At 34.2% G+C, this 18,184-nt stretch overlaps 1 protein-coding gene across 3 annotated transcripts in view; it reads left to right on the top strand.

Moving 5' to 3' along the window:
- Window positions 1-9,156, top strand: part of LOC138336223 (synapse-associated protein 1-like) — a 77,002-nt gene extending 67,846 nt beyond the window's left edge. For 2 of the 3 annotated variants that reach the window (XM_069285628.1, XM_069285620.1), the window contains one exon: window positions 5,555-9,156. In XM_069285628.1, coding sequence (XP_069141729.1) covers window positions 5,555-5,703 — 149 coding nt within the window. In that variant the 3' untranslated portion in view covers window positions 5,704-9,156. The remainder of the gene's footprint in view (window positions 1-5,554) is intronic. The other variant, XM_069285636.1, reaches the window with a different exon arrangement.
- The last annotated feature ends 9,028 nt before the right edge of the window (window positions 9,157-18,184 follow it).

The following is an 18,184-nucleotide window of genomic DNA, read 5'->3' as shown; positions in this document are numbered from 1 at the left end:
AATGTCACTATGGCTGGATTTATTTATAGTCTTTATAATGTCTATGGCTGGATTATTTTATAGTCATAATGTCACTATGGCTGGATTTATTTTATAGTCTTTATAATGTCACTATGGCTGGATTTATTTTATAGTCTTTATAATGTCACTATGGCTGGAATGGAATGTGCCTAGTATACATGATGGCATTTGCCACTTGTATATAAGGTGTAGCCCAAATCTGTCAGAAATGTTTTTGAAATAACATGTGTGGTCCACATCATAGCCACTTAAAGTTGATACCCTTACTACAAAATTACAATAATATTCAAAGCTTTATTGTACATTTGTATGCAAATTATTGTTAACGTTAAATAAAAAATACATGTTTACAGTATATCTATCTATTTCTATCTATTTATGCACAGTCATGTTTTTGAGATTAATTGGTTTTCTGTCCAAAAAAAAGCATGCTAGTATACCTCTGTTTTACTGATTTAAAAATATATTTTTCTTGACAAAATGCTTTACATTACTTTGTACTTTAAAATGCTTTGCACTTTAATCATTCAGAAAACTTATTCCTATATAAACACCCTGTAATCAGATATAGTCAGTTTATTAATCCAGCATCATGATAGATTGCTATATAACCAACTATGATGGATTTTAATGCTAGAATCACTTGAAATTTAACAAATCGATATAAGAATTCTACCATCAAAGTTGAGCAAAGTTAATTACTATTTATGTTTAATTGATAAAACCTTTGAATTATTCAATTAAAGAGAAAACTGAATGTTTCATGTGAGGTTTTGTCAAAACCAACAAAAAACTTCAAATGATAGCTATATGAGGTTTCAACGTACTGGTAATATCTTTATTCCTTTTAAACTGTTGAATATTCTAACATCTCTGAATTATTGCACCCTGATAGCATCTCGAAAAAGGTTTTTATAGGTCATATTCATTAGAAGAGCTAATCGAAAGATTTCAGAAACTTTTCCCAGCTCATATTTTCTCCTAACCTTGCTATGATTTTAACACCATCTGATACCAAAGTCTCTAAAACGTTTTGCACTTGAGGTTTGTACAAGCATTATGCCCTCCTGATCATGTTCTGTGCAGGCTTTGATCTCTCTCTGAAGATTAAAACAGCTACATTATAACTAGAATCATCTAAGAAACACCCTGAGATTTTTTTTTACTTAGATATTTTTTTCTTCCTTCAGATTATTACATTTACACTCTGACATTTCTTTAGTACGTGGTATGATGTATAAATAGCTAGAGTTTGCAGTTTGTACCAGACTGACAGAAAGCTTGGAGTTTGACAATTTACCTTATGGTAATATTTATTTAAAAATAGCATAACAACAGCTGTGACATGTCCTAGATTTAGAAAAAGTGAATTTTTATATCACCATGCTGAGCTGACTTAGATGTATAAAGGTTAACAAAGCTCCATCCAAATTAGTATACAACAAGTAGCTTATATCAAGACAGCATTATATATCCTCATTATTTATTCAGAATTATATATCCTCATTATTTATTCAGAATTATTACTCAGTTCATACAATGAAACCTTCAATTTTAAATCTTTATTGTAAAATATTTGTTCAATATTATAAGGTGAATTTTAAAGGCACAATTCAGTCTAGGAGTATATTAAAATTTGCACATATTTTGGAAACAAACCAGTACCAATACAAATTAATTAGTTGGTTTAGCTGTTATATACCAGAAAAGCTCACTGTAGTGAAATGTATGTGAAATGTGCAAACTCGCTAACTGTCCGCCATTACACATATATATATATATATAGTGGTCAGATGTCTTGTATGCTGAACCCTGGCACTTGCTATTGTAGTAAAGAAATTTTTGTCTTCAGCAGTGTGTTAACCATATAAGATGCATGTTCTTGTCTAAAAATAATTTCATCAACTCCTCAGTGGTTATATGCATTGCATTTGTTTGACGTGCGTGACTTTGGCTCGGGTATGAGTACAGCATACATGTTGTACCTGCTTAATGGTATGATCAACGATTTGGAATTACAACAATTTCAATCAAAATACTTAACCATGTCGTGGACTTTGACAATATTTCTTGTTTTATGTTTCATAAAGAATGTAGAACAATACATTTATGTCATGTTTTGCTTCGTGGTTATGACTTAGCCTCACTGAATTGTCACTTTAATGAAACATATAGACACACCAAGTTAGGTACAGTTCAAAGATAGCCTTTCTTTTCATTATAATTTCTTGATCCTAAAGTTAGGTGTTTGAGTGTTATAAAAATTGACTCATAGGTAACAGAATATGAATTAACATCTTAGTAGGTGGTATACTTAATTAACCAACACGTACAACTACATTATCCCATAGTTAAGTTGACTATAGACATTACCATTCTGAGTAAAGCAATGATTTACTTAATTAACCAACACTATCACCATTTTAGTGTCTGCTGAGATTTGTAAATAAGCGCATCTCTCTAAATACTCCCATCCTATATGTGGGAAGTACATGGTCATTATTTCCTGGATTGTTGTACAACATCTGCACATTATACATTAATTACATGTATAGTGTTTATTGCTTTATTGACTGACTAAGATATTTGTTTGTGAAGTCCTTGAAGTAGCTGGTGGCTATCTCTTTTCATAACATACAGGAGGCTATGGCATATACCTTGGGCAAGAAATAGATATATTTAATGTGTAAAGGGATTATGAGAAATTTGTGTGTAGCGGGGTGGCAGTTACATGTTATATACGATATATACCCCTGATTATAAAATAATCATCTTCCAAATCTGTTAAACATATCATTGGATGTAGCAAAAGGAAAATTAAAATAATAAAAAATAAAGTGAAAATTATCCTCATTTTGTTGGAGCCATTTTAGACTTATGTTATATTTCCTTCCATGGTAGGAGGGTTGTTGGAGTATGTAGGGGTCTTGTTATCTCCTAAGAAGAAGAAGTACTTGTCTGTTTGCTAAAACTTACCCAGACAGCTACCGGTATAAATGAATCAATTGGCACATATTAACCACATTGTCTCAGTGCTTGATTTGTTATTCACATACATATGCATCGAGTTCTCATACCATTCTCATTTGAGGTCTAAAATGTTTTGACAGAGTTATGCCCCATCTGTATGAGTTTTCATCATACACTTGGTGAAGAGGCTTAGAGTACTTGTCATGAAGGAGAAGTGCGGCGGCACAGAAGTGACAAGAAAAATATTTTTTTAATGTAGGACAAAAAATATATTGTGTGTAGGGTGAAAAATATTTTTTTCTTTTACGTGCTCACGTAAAACTTATTACGTGAGCACGTAAAACGGTTACGTGCTCACGTAAAACACTTTGTGTAAGACAAGAAATATTTTTTATGTATGGTGAAAAATATTTTTTTTATGTTGGACGAAAAATGTTTTTTTTAATGTAAGACAAAAAATATTTTTTTTATGTAAGGTGAAATATATTTTTTTCTTTTACGTGCTCACGTAAAACTTATAACGTGAGCACGTAAACGTTTACGTGCTCACGTAAAACAGTTTGTGTAACACAAGAAATATTTTTTTTATGTATGGTGAAAAATATTTCTTTTATGTAGGACGAAAAATGTTTTTTAATGTAAGACAAAAAATATTTTTTTCTTTTACGTGCTCACGTAATAAGTATTACGTGAGCACCTAAAAGAAAAAAATATATTTCACCTTACATAAAAAAAATATTTTTAGTCTTACATTAAAAAAAACATTTTTCGTCCTACATAAAAAATATTTTTCACCATACATAAAAAAATATTTCTTGTCTTACACAAACTGTTTTACGTGAGCACGTAAACGTTTTACGTGAGCACGTAAACGTTTTACGTGCTCACGTAAACGTTTTCTACATAAAATCTTTTTTTTTGTCCTACATTAAAAAGAAAAAAAATTTCGTGTCACTTCTGTGCCGCCGTAGGAGAAGGGTTATTAATTAATTACTGTACAGCTGCCAGATATTTTGAGTTAGTTTTGGATTGAAGATTGAGAGGAATTTGAGGAAAGAAAGACTTTGTTCAGTAGGGACCTCTTCGTTAAGATTCTATGTGGGAAAAAATCTCTTGTTCCATTTAGCAAAATGTTCTGGTTGTTTTGGTATAAATCTGACAACCAGTTAAATGAAACAAAACATTTTGTTGGAATGCAGCAGTTTGTTTGGCATATCATCTTGTTTGACGGTTCCACATTTGAACCAGTATCGCAGCTTTAGAAAGGTTTTTGAGTCTAGTTCCCCAATATCCATAGCTGTTTCTTTTTCTTTTACCAGAACCCATATTTGGGAATCGTAATTGTTTTGGTTTTTTTTGAGATTTTAAGACTTTTCATGGAACATTAAAAATAAAACACAAAATTGGCAAAATTATTTATATATCTGTCATGTTGGATAACGCATGCTTAGAACATGATTGGTTTGTTGGATAATGCATGCTTAGAACATGATTGGTTTGTTGAATAAAATATATATACATGTACATGGTTTTGGATGTATATAAGATAGAGTAAGTATGAGACAGTGAGAGAGGAGGTAGATTTGGAGGAGTTCAACAGAAGCTGAGGCGTACCAGAACCTTTCAAAATGATGAAGTGTTTTGGGTGTTTTAATTAATTCAACAGGATTTGTTTACACGTGTTTGTGAACAACATGTGGCAAAGCTGCTATTCTTAGAAGCTGGAGATAGATTATAGAGAAACTTTAAAAGTATTGCTAGTGAACATGATTTATTATCACTACATGTCATTCTTAATGTTGGCAGAAAAGTGTGAATTCTCATATATTTTATGGAACTCAGAAACAGTCTGCTGGTGATGTCATCACCATAGAGTCTGTAAACAATCTCAGATATATGTGTACAACTGCTTCCAAATTTTGTTTCCCTTGGAAATTTACAATCTGGTTGTATGAAGTTACAGTCATCTATTTTGCTGATACTTTGTGCTAACCTGTAACTTGATGAATTCCCCATTGCAATGAAGTTACATATGTATATTGTTGATGGGATGGTAAAAAATGGATTTGAGGAATGAAAGCCTATTAATATAAGGCATCATGAAGTCTCTAAGATATTGAAATACCAAATTGTGAATAATTTTGTTCAGCTACCATGTGTCTCATTAAAAAGAGGGGAGATAATCTAGTATGAGAATGAGAGAAATCCTCATCAAGAGCTTTTGTTTTGTTGGTAGTCTGTAAGAAATCTGCTATAAAAATGGTGTCACCAGCTTGAGGGTTAAAACCGACATCAGAGGTCAAAGGTCAATACATTTGGTATGTGACCACAGCATCTTAAACATTCCATAGAAAAGTATCATGTTCTAGAATTTTAAAGAAAAATGAAAACCTACATTTAAGCTTCCTTGATGTCTGATGCTTTCTCAAAGACAATTTTATAGGAATAAGTTGGTATATCTTCATTAGGATAATGGAATATTGATAGGTTGTTTGGATTTTCTTTACCTGGTATAACGTATCAATGAAGTGAAATCCTACAGGACATGTTTTGTGTTTTACAGACACAGATATTCCTCAGTGGGAGAAGGAGTTACAACAGGAACTACAGGAGTACGAGATGGTAAACGACGGTACAGAGCTGGATGAAGACGATGGCGATATAGAGAATGAAATACTACAACAGATCGAACAGGAGAGCAAAGCCATGTGATAGTGCTGTGATACACACAAGGTCGTGACCTTAGCAACACATAAGGTCGTGACCCTAGAGAAACTACTGTACATCATTGTGGAAACGTTACCTCTACTATTTCCTTGGGAGTAAGGGGAAGGGTAGGTGACTGCTTAAATACAACACTTAGCTTCTTCATTTCTATGTTTTTGAAGTTGCATTCTATGCAGATCCTTATCAATTGTTATGTTTTCTTTTTGTTGAATACTTGTTATGATGAAAAATTTGAAGGCAGATATGAAATGAGTAAATATTAAAGAACTTTTATAACTTTACAAAACAAATGTGAAATATAACTGTATGACCTTGTTTTATTTTTGTGTGTGTCGTTTAATGTAGTTATTTTTATGTCACAAAGAATGCTGATGAATGTTATTCAGTTACCAAAATCATATTTAATTTCAACAATATTTAATTTCAACAATATTTAATTTCAACAGTACGGAAATACAAATATTCAAGTTACATTTGTATTTAGAAATGATTTTTAACATCCAAAGTCTTAAATGTTTGTGACTTTAGTTGATCGTGGCATCATTTGTGTTTTGTAAACAAACTTGTCTGCTGAAATTTGATCACACCAAAACAAGGTACATGAACATGTAATAGCCATAACAAATAGGAAATGACTGTCCCAGTCGACCTGGGTTGAGACTTGAATACCCAGATATGGCAATATCTATTTCTTAAAAAGTATTTTATTCATTGCTTTCCCTTGATTTTTAAGAAAAACAATTGGACAGTATTTTAGATAAACAAATTAGGTTTTAATACTTACATAATATAGAGGTATTGATTATTTGATCGGCTGATATACTTTGAAATGTCTAAACGTCCTTTATGACAATTCTACGATATGATCAATTTATAATATGACAATACGGTTATATATATCTAAAGAATCATAGTCAAGAATGTTTGTTATAAACAAAGTCACTGTGTGACTGTACCACAGTGCATGTTTTCTTCCCATATCGTCAATAAATAGCTTGAAATCTATGTCAAGGTAAAAGGAAATCAACAAAAAACCAAACTTCTACAGATCACATGTTGTTTTCTATAGGTAACGACATTGATAGACCTGCTGTTTTGTGATAGAGTAGGGAACCATTACCAGCTGTCATTTAAGTTGCCAATCACAATCCATTTATATAATATATAGATTCTGAAACTCATGAAATTTTCATTTGAGAGCTTTAAACATACACGAAAATCAATTGGACAGGTGGTGTTCAATATGTACATGGAATTTTAATAAGATGATCAGGTTTCACAACATATTGAATATTGTAGTAAAGAAAAAAACCAGAGGACCCGAACACCCAATCAGATTGTGTTTATTTTTAAAATCAATGTTGTACAACAATCCACAGTACATAGTTTAACATACAACTACAGGACGATATATGTTGTTGTTTATTATGCATTTATAAATGTGCTGTACTTGTAATGTATTATCATTGCAGCGTACCTAATGTAGATTGTTTGTTGTAGATGATTTGTCACTACACGCTAAGGTCACGACCTGTGAAATATTTGTATATATGAAATTTACATATATGTATGATAATGACATGATATGAATATTTAATGACATTGTACAACAGAGCTATTTATGTTTATAATGATGTAATATACTAAATGGGAACAGCTTCTTGTAATGATATGTTGATGTACAATTAGGGCTCTATGTAGCTGCTGTTCAGTCCCTCTGTAACAGTATATACAGTCAAACCTGCTGTAAAGGACACCTCTGTATAAAGGACACCTGTATATAAAGGACAAACATAACTCCTTGATGCAATGTAGTTGACCTCTGTATAAAGGACACCTGTCTATAAAGGACATGTTTGCTATGCCCCTTTAGTGTCCTTTATAGTCAGGTTTGACTGTACATACTGATACCTTATACAAACTAGTACTGGGTTTCCATAGCTATATTTTGATTATCATACAAATAAACAATTCATCTAAAGATAGTACAATTGAATCTTGTAAATTCCTTGCTCGTGGAACACAGAGATCCAGTTAAATACAAATTGTTTTGTTGATCTCAATATACATGTATAAGTAAAATACACTTCAGTTTGCTCACATTGTCGCTGGCTGCTAGTAAACAAGGCTTGTCTGGTACATACTGATTTTCCATAGATTTGGTTTTTTTTATTTCCATACAATTTTGTTTAATATTGTATATGTACACAATATTCCATACAATTTTGTTTAATATTGTATATGTACACAATATATCTGAAGTCATAATTTCTATTTGATTTCTAAAATATTTTAAACCGTTTTGTTATTATTTGTCCAAAGTACTGGTCAGAGTTGTCATCTATTCAATGAGGGAAAGAGCCAAAAGGAATATGAATTATTTTTCTTTTGATTAGTTAATGATTTATCCTTGAAATACTTGTTTTCAAGCATGTCTTCATTTTGTTTTGATATTAAGATTTTATTGTGGAAACAGAAATTTAGTTTCTGTGTGGTTTTTCATCGTTATGGTTATGGTTTTTGACTACATATTTTTGGTAAGCTGATGTAAATACTCGGGAGTATCTCTAATATCATATCCAAGGTAGAATGCAATATCTCATGACTGTCATATTGGAAAATTTGAAGGGGATTCGTCAGTGCAGGTTCTGCCTGTTACTTTAACTAACTCACCTGAAACATCTTTTATCAATGAGATGTTGAATTGAATTCGGAATCACTCTTTCATTTTCAAGTTTAATATGAAAAATTTGAGAATTTTTTATCTGCTTAGTTTCTTTGAAAACAAAAGGACCTCAAACAATGTTTTGGATTCAACATTATAGTACAAGTACATTTGATATATACACTGTATTATGTTTGCACCTCCTAAAAATAGTTCTACATTTCCCTCAACTGTGCATGAAAAGATATTTGACAAAACTGCAGTAGATATCTAAATTTTGTTTTTGTTGTTCATCTCATACAAGAATGGAGATCGCTTTAGCAAGTTTTCTCAATAATTTTGCGACTTAAATTGATCCTTCTTCAATCATGATAAATATATCTATTAAAATTTAAAATTCACACTGATTTAACAATTGATTCCTACAGGAACTACATTTCTGACCAGTTACAGTGCGGTCCTACTGAATGAGCAGTAATAGATTTCACACCGACCAGCCATGTTATATGAGTGTTAACACTTCTGTTGTGTCCTACATGTTCCTAGATGCCTTTAATCTTATTGTAAATTGATTCATTATCAGTACAAAAGGCTTATAGGTGGGATTTGTGCTGTTTCATATTTTGGTAAAATATTTTTGTGAGAAAACATGTTTATTTGACGTCATTCTATATATTGTCATGATGTTATTTTCATCAAATGAAAACTTTTGTTTTATAGGAAATCATCTATAACAAGTACCAATAAAACACAATATTTCCAGGTGAAAACAATTTGTAGTTATAGTTCTTATGTTCTGTGTACCACAAGTCTATAGATGATTCTTATTTATAAATAAGCCCAACAATTAGATGATGGTGAATGTCGAATTTATGACTAAGCTTGCCGAGTGTTGACAGTCAAAATCTTCTACAAGGTACCAGTTATCTCTGTCCATCTGACAGACCCATGTTTGATTATTTGCACATACTTTTAACAAAAAAAAGGTGAAATTGTATTTGTTAGAAACATCCCAATATTTCATAATGAATGATGTTGTCGATAATATATTGATGAGCATCACATTTATTGATGATGTTACATCATTGTCTAGTGCATGTGAACTGTTCTTTCCCTACCCTAATCACAGGCCTTTAGCTTTATAGATATATGGACCTCTGTTATACCAGAATCTCTCAGTCGGGTAAGGGTGAAAAGTCTGTAATATTACATTGTGCTGTTACTCAACATTAACATTAAGTGTTTGTTTGCATTATCACATGAATTTACATTCTTCCTACAGGAAACCATTGTATGGATTAGTGTTCATCAATTAAATCATCTGTCTGACTAAATACTGAGTCTGACGAAATCCTGCAAAGCGATGAGTGTTTACACCATGACTAATACGATCAAAATGCCTGTTACATAATAGCTATGCTAGGAATATGAAGTCATATTCATCCTTTATCGGGTCGGCCGGCATAGTATATGTCCCTGAATCACTGTCAGAGAGCAAAAAGATCACTTTTGTTACTAACTACAGATGCAGAACCTCATTAACTAACTCAAATAACGTTTCTCTTGTTTATTGAACTTAAAAAATGCACTAACTTTGAGTTACGACATTTGTCTGTACTTTCTGTCAATGTAGGATTGTTTTTAGTTTATAATGAGCATTATAATTCTATATGAATATATGCATTGTAAACACTCATTGTATAAAAATGCATGATATTAATCAGAAATCAAATCTTTGGCAAAGGGACAAGCTTAGGTACTAACCTCATAGCTAACAATGGACCTGGTTTAGGTACTAACCTCATAGCTAACAATGGACCTAGTTTAGGTACTAACCTCATAGCTAACAATGGACCTAGTTTAGGTACTAACCTCATAGCTAACAATGGACCTAGTTTAGGTACTAACCTCATAGCTAACAATGGACCTAGTTTAGGTACTAACCTCATAGCTAACAATGGACCTAGTTTAGGTACTAACCTCATATAAAATGGACCTAGTTAGTCTAACCTCATAGCTAACAATGGACCTAGTTTAGGTACTAACCTCATAGCTAACAATGGACCTAGTTTAGGTACTAACCTCATAGCTAACAATGGACCTAGTTTAGGTACTAACCTCATAGCTAAACAATGGACCTAGTTTAGGTACTAACCTCATAGCTAACAATGGACCTAGTTTAGGTAAACAGCTGTTTAGGTACTAACCTCATAGCTAACAATGGACCTAGTTTAGGTACTAACCTCATAGCTAACAATGGACCTAGTTTAGGTACTAACCTCATAGCTAACAATGGACCTAGTTTAGGTACTAACCTCATAGCTAACAATGGACCTAGTTTAGGTACCTAACCATCATAGCTAACAATGGACCTAGTTAGGTACTAACCTCATAGCTAACAATGGACCTAGTTTAGGTACTAACCTCATAGCTAACAATGGACCTAGTTTAGGTACTAACCTCATAGCTAACAATGGACCTAGTTTAGGTACTAACCTCATAGCTAACAATGGACCTAGTTTAGGTACTAACCTCATAGCTAACAATGGACCTAGTTTAGGTACTAACCTCATAGCTAACAATGGACCTAGTTTAGGTACTAACCTCATAGCTAACAATGGACCTAGTTTAGGTACTAACCTCATAGCTAACAATGGACCTAGTTTAGGTACTAACCTCATAGCTAACAATGGACCTAGTTTAGGTACTAACCTCATAGCTAACAATGGACCTAGTTTAGGTACTAACCTCATAGCTAACAATGGACCTAGTTTAGGTACTAACCTCATAGCTAACAATGGACCTAGTTTAGGTACTAACCTCATAGCTAACAATGGACCTAGTTTAGGTACTAACCTCATAGCTAACAATGGACCTAGTTTAGGTACTAACCTCATAGCTAACAATGGACCTAGTTTAGGTACTAACCTCATAGCTAACAATGGACCTAGTTTAGGTACTAACCTCATAGCTAACAATGGACCTAGTTTAGGTACTAACCTCATAGCTAACAATGGACCTAGTTTAGGTACTAACCTCATAGCTAACAATGGACCTAGTTTAGGTACTAACCTCATAGCTAACAATGGACCTAGTTTAGGTACTAACCTCATAGCTAACAATGGACCTAGTTTAGGTACTAACCTCATAGCTAACAATGGACCTAGTTTAGGTACTAACCTCATAGCTAACAATGGACCTAGTTTAGGTACTAACCTCATAGCTAACAATGGACCTAGTTTAGGTACTAACCTCATAGCTAACAATGGACCTAGTTTAGGTACTAACCTCATAGGTAACAATGGACCTAGTTTAGGTACTAACCTCATAGCTAACAATGGACCTAGTTTAGGTACTAACCTCATAGCTAACAATGGACCTAGTTTAGGTACTAACCTCATAGCTAACAATGGACCTAGTTTAGGTATACTAACTACCTCATAGCTAACAATGGACCTAGTTTAGGTACTAACCTCATAGCTAACAATGGACCTAGTTTAGGTACTAACCTCATAGCTAACAATGGACCTAGTTTAGGTACTAACCTCATAGCTAACAATGGACCTAGTTTAGGTACTACCTCATAGTAACAATGGACCTGTTTGGTACTAACCTCATAGCTAACAATGGACCTAGTTAGTCATCTAGCTAACAATGGACCTAGTTTAGGTACTAACCTCATAGCTAACAATGGACCTAGTTTAGGTACTAACCTCATAGCTAACAATGGACCTAGTTTAGGTACTAACCTCATAGCTAACAATGGACCTAGTTTAGGTACTAACCTCATAGCTAACAATGGACCTAGTTTAGGTACTAACTCATAGCTAACAATGGACCTAGTTTAGGTACTAACCTCATAGCTAACAATGGACCTAGTTTAGGTACTAACCTCATAGCTAACAATGGACCTAGTTTAGGTACTAACCTCATAGCTAACAATGGACCTAGTTTAGGTACTAACCTCATAGCTAACAATGGACCTAGTTAGTACTAACCTCATAGCTAACAATGGACCTAGTTTAGGTACTAACCTCATAGCTAACAATGGACCTAGTTTAGGTACTAACCTCATAGCTAACAATGGACCTAGTTTAGGTACTAACCTCATAGCTAACAATGGACCTAGTTTAGGTACTAACCTCATAGCTAACAATGGACCTAGTTTAGGTACTAACCTCATAGCTAACAATGGACCTAGTTTAGGTACTAACCTCATAGCTAACAATGGACCTAGTTTAGGTACTAACCTCATAGCTAACAATGGACCTAGTTTAGGTACTAACCTCATAGCTAACAATGGACCTAGTTTAGGTACTAACCTCATAGCTAACAATGGACCTAGTTTAGGTACTAACCTCATAGCTAACAATGGACCTAGTTTAGGTACTAACCTCATAGCTAACAATGGACCTAGTTTAGGTACTAACCTCATAGCTAACAATGGACCTAGTTGTAACTAGTACTAACCTCATAGCTAACAATGGACCTAGTTTAGGTACTAACCTCATAGCTAACAATGGACCTAGTTTAGGTACTAACCTCATAGCTAACAATGGACCTGTTTAGGTACTAACCTCATAGCTAACAATGGACCTAGTTTAGGTACTAACCTCATAGCTAACAATGGACCTAGTTTAGGTACTAACCTCATAGCTAACAATGGACCTAGTTTAGGTACTAACCTCATAGCTAACAATGGACCTAGTTTAGGTACTAACCTCATAGCTAACAATGGACCTAGTTTAGGTACTAACCTCATAGGTAACAATGGACCTAGTTTAGGTACTAACCTCATAGCTAACAATGGACCTAGTTTAGGTACTAACCTCATAGCTAACAATGGACCTAGTTTAGGTACTAACCTCATAGCTAACAATGGACCTAGTTTAGGTACTAACCTCATAGCTAACAATGGACCTAGTTTAGGTACTAAGCTCATAGCTAACAATGGACCTAGTTTAGGTACTAACCTCATAGCTAACAATGGACCTAGTTTAGGTACTAACCTCATAGCTAACAATGACCTAGTTAGGTACTAACATAGCTAACAATGGACCTAGTTTAGGTACTAACCTCATAGCTAACAATGGACCTAGTTTAGGTACTAACCTCATAGCTAACAATGGACCTAGTTTAGGTACTAACCTCATAGCTAACAATGGACCTAGTTTAGGTACTAACCTCATAGCTAACAATGGACCTAGTTTAGGTACTAACCTCATAGCTAACAATGGACCTAGTTTAGGTACTCACCTCATAGCTAACAATGGACCTAGTTTAGGTACTAACCTCATAGCTAACAATGGACCTAGTTTAGGTACTAACCTCATAGCTAACAATGGACCTAGTTTAGGTACTAACCTCATAGCTAACAATGGACCTAGTTTAGGTACTAACCTCATAGCTAACAATGGACCTAGTTTAGGTACTAACCTCATAGCTAACAATGGACCTAGTTTAGGTACTAACCTCATAGCTAACAATGGACCTAGTTTAGGTACTAACCTCATAGCTAACAATGGACCTAGTTTAGGTACTAACCTCATAGCTAACAATGGACCTAGTTTAGGTACTAACCTCATAGCTAACAATGGACCTAGTTTAGGTACTAACCTCATAGCTAACAATGGACCTAGTTTAGGTACTAACCTCATAGCTAACAATGGACCTAGTTTAGGTACTAAGCTCATAGCTAACAATGGACCTAGTTTAGGTACTAACCTCATAGCTAACAATGGACCTAGTTTAGGTACTAACCTCATAGCTAACAATGGACCTAGTTTAGGTAATAACCTCATAGCTAACAATGGACCTAGTTTAGGTACTAACCTCATAGCTAACAATGGACCTAGTTTAGGTACTAACCTCATAGCTAACAATGGACCTAGTTTAGGTACTAACCTCATAGCTAACAATGGACCTAGTTTAGGTACTAACCTCATAGCTAACAATGGACCTAGTTTAGGTACTAACCTCATAGCTAACAATGGACCTAGTTTAGGTACTAACCTCATAGCTAACAATGGACCTAGTTTAGGTACTAACCTCATAGCTAACAATGGACCTAGTTTAGGTACTAACCTCATAGCTAACAATGGACCTAGTTTAGGTACTAACCTCATAGCTAACAATGGACCTAGTTTAGGTACTAACCTCATAGCTAACAATGGACCTAGTTTAGGTACTAACCTCATAGCTAACAATGGACCTAGTTTAGGTACTAACCTCATAGCTAACAATGGACCTAGTTTAGGTACTAACCTCATAGCTAACAATGGACCTAGTTTAGGTACTAACCTCATAGCTAACAATGGACCTAGTTTAGGTACTAACCTCATAGCTAACAATGGACCTAGTTTAGGTACTAACCTCATAGCTAACAATGGACCTAGTTTAGGTACTAACCTCATAGCTAACAATGGACCTAGTTTAGGTACTCACCTCATAGCTGGCAATGGACCTAGTTTAGGTACTAACCTCATAGCTAACAATGGACCTAGTTTAGGTACTAACCTCATAGCTAACAATGGACCTAGTTTAGGTACTAACCTCATAGCTAACAATGGACCTAGTTTAGGTACTAACCTCATAGCTAACAATGGACCTAGTTTAGGTACTAACCTCATAGCTAACAATGGACCTAGTTTAGGTAATGTTGGGGGACACATTATGCAATTTGAGGTGTTGTACAATTCCTCTTTTCTCCAAAATTTTACTTTTATGATAACAAATTCCAGAATTATATGAATTCAGTAACAATTACAAAAAAGGTTACATTATTGATAAAAACTTACATATCACTTATACTGCCAAGTGACATTGCTAATGTTCTTTTCTGCTGAAAATGGGAATTTCACAATTTTTGTCACATAATATATATATTATCACCTTACCAGGTAATCTGGTAGAGAACTGGAATATGACGTACATTTCTGACATGATTACATATGTCATGGTGTTTAGGTGAGTAAGTGACTATGGATGAGGAGGATGGTAGTGATAATGACTTAAGGTAATAAGGAGGAGCATCATTATTGGCAGTACTGATCCCATAATACTAATGTCGTCCCTGACTCAGACAACATGTGCACACTTTATTGTGTCTAGCCACATTACTGCATGTTTTTAAACTGAATGAAACATGTGATGTATAGTTCAAATGTGTATGAGTCAGTCTCTTTCAGAACACTGTGTGTGTGGATACAGTATCAATACACAAACTTGGGCAAGCAAATAACAAAAACTTGGATTGGCGAGCTTAACAGTATCAATAATACATGTGTATAACTAGAGATATTGTATAATGTGGTCTTTTGTATAACTGTTAACATAAATTTCATCTAAATGAATCCTCTTTACTGGGGTATGTTGAAAATTACTATACACTTTCTAAACATTGACTTATTAAGTATGTCATATTCCATAAAATTCATTTTCCACTTCCTGTGTGAAGGGAGGAGCCATCATTGCTGACCATATTAAAAACTTCCTGCCAGTAACTGGAGGACTAAGACTAATACTGTTCGGCAAGTAGCATGCTGCTTCGGGTTGCTACTAAGTTTGTTCAAATAAATAACCTTAAAAATACTTTGACTATGATCAGTTTCTTTTTATTTTTCTCCACAAAATGAAAATTAAAGGTTTAGTTGTTGGGATTATTTTAAAAAGTTGCTGACCAAGTTACCAATCCATGTTCTCTGAACTTCAAATAAGCAAAATGCTACTATGTAGGTATTCAATACAAAGGAAGCAATGGTAGCCTTCTATCAGTATGCTGGACCTTGGAAGTATTCGGGAACATCAATGAGACGGTTCAAAGGATATTTTGACAGCAGGAGGAAAGCATGGGCGTTTCCAGAGAGAAGTTGATACTTGGTTTGATGACGAGAAGCTCCAATTTAAACAAGAATCTTGATTAACCTATCAACTATAGAATTATATCAGAGTATGTTATTGCAGGTATTTTGTCAGTGCTACAAAGTAAGTGGAGGAAACGTTCCTTTGATTTCCTATAAACCTTGTACCAGTATGTTCTCCACACTTGGTCGTCCCCTGGGGTATACTAGTGTTATATACTTATGTTATATGGTGGCATTGACTCCAAAATCTGTTCATTCTCACAGGTAAAAGACATTTATTTCAAGAGCGAGAAGATGTAACAAAACCTGGATTTTTGGAGCACAATGTACCGTTGCAACTAGACATAGTGCACAACCTTGCTTCAAAGAGGTATTTAATTCATTGGATGTGGTTATTGATGATCTAAAGTAATGTATTCATGAATGAATGTCATTAAGTAATATCCGTGGATATGTAATATGACTAACCATAATAACGGAAACATGAAACGATTATTAGCTTACTTGTATTATTGATTTTGATGTAGAGAATTCCCAAATTTCAGATGCCATTGGCCATTTATATGTCCTAATACAGGTATGTACCAAAATATATCTATATCAACAGAAAATGATATCAATAGGGCTTCATCATCAGCAGCTATCTCCATGGTTTTTCTAGCAATGTTCTGATCCAATCGCCAACGCCGACGGGCTTGAAGCATCAAAGACATTATTATAATTAAGAAACGAAATTGATGACATGATTGAAAAACAATTACCACGGAATAGTTACAGTTTGTGAAATTTATTTGAAACAATAAATATATGCCCTAATACAGGTAAAATTAGATTAAATTCGTATAATTTTACAGAATTTAGATTTAGAATACCCAAACGTCTTTAACTGCTGTATTTAGGCTACTATGATTAAAGACCAATTAACGTAGACTGTTAGTAGCAAATTTCCATGTTCGTGGTAAGATTAAGTTGTTTTTCGTGTGTGGCAGCCATTAACAGTGACAGGTTGTAATTACGTGACAAATGCAGCCATGAACAGTGACAGGTCACGTGACAAACAAGTTATACTCACCTGATAATCATCACATAACAGTTTTATCAATGGAATCCCAATACCATCAGGCTCTCACAATAGAATTCAAGACGTCAGATCCGATCTTAAAATAGTTCGGTGTTATTCTGAAACCGTTTGATAGGACAAATGGTGTTAAATAGATCACATTCTACGTGTAAGGCCATTTCAAGAAGTCATTTGGTATATCTTATTTGCATCTTTGACACCTTTGATCTCTAAGGGATGCTATTATTATCGTAAGCAAAACCAGATGTATAAAGGATGCATCAATAAAACCCTAATGGAATCCATTGAATAAAACCCTAACTGGAATACTAGTAGGCCCTTTCTGTGTATGACAAAGGGGATTTACCAAATCATTAACATATCACTTTATTCTGGAAGTAAGCATGACCGTCTATAAGAAATCTAAGTCTTTATCAGCCCCAGCATCGTTGAAATTCATTTAGAAATCTGGAGTACCAATGATACATTTTCCACTAATGAGCACCACATAAAACTCGGGTTTGGTCGACCACAACTGGATGTATTATATAGAACTATATGTAATATCAATCACGGCTCTGACCATTGCAACTAAGTAATCCAATATAAACGGTAAGGCTGAGTTAATGGGTCCAATGGAACTTAATTTATCAGTAACACTGACCTCGACCGCCGCCTTATAAGAGTATGGCCTTCTACAATCCTTCTGGCCCGTTTTCGTCAGCAGTCTCTTTTTGGACGGAAAGTCAGCACTAGTTGAAGTTTTGCCCCCAAAATGAACATGAGTTGTTGCTCAGATACGTAATTTCTACTTTTAGTAACAATAATGACTTAGACCATTAACGTCTACCACTGCAAGATATACATCGGCTGAAATAA

The sequence above is a fragment of the Argopecten irradians genome, chromosome 1 (genome assembly GCF_041381155.1).
Source record: "Argopecten irradians isolate NY chromosome 1, Ai_NY, whole genome shotgun sequence".
NCBI classification, from domain to species: domain Eukaryota; kingdom Metazoa; phylum Mollusca; class Bivalvia; order Pectinida; family Pectinidae; genus Argopecten; species Argopecten irradians.
The sequence above is the reverse complement of the archived record's forward strand: the minus strand, read 5'-3'. Positions and strand labels throughout refer to the sequence as shown.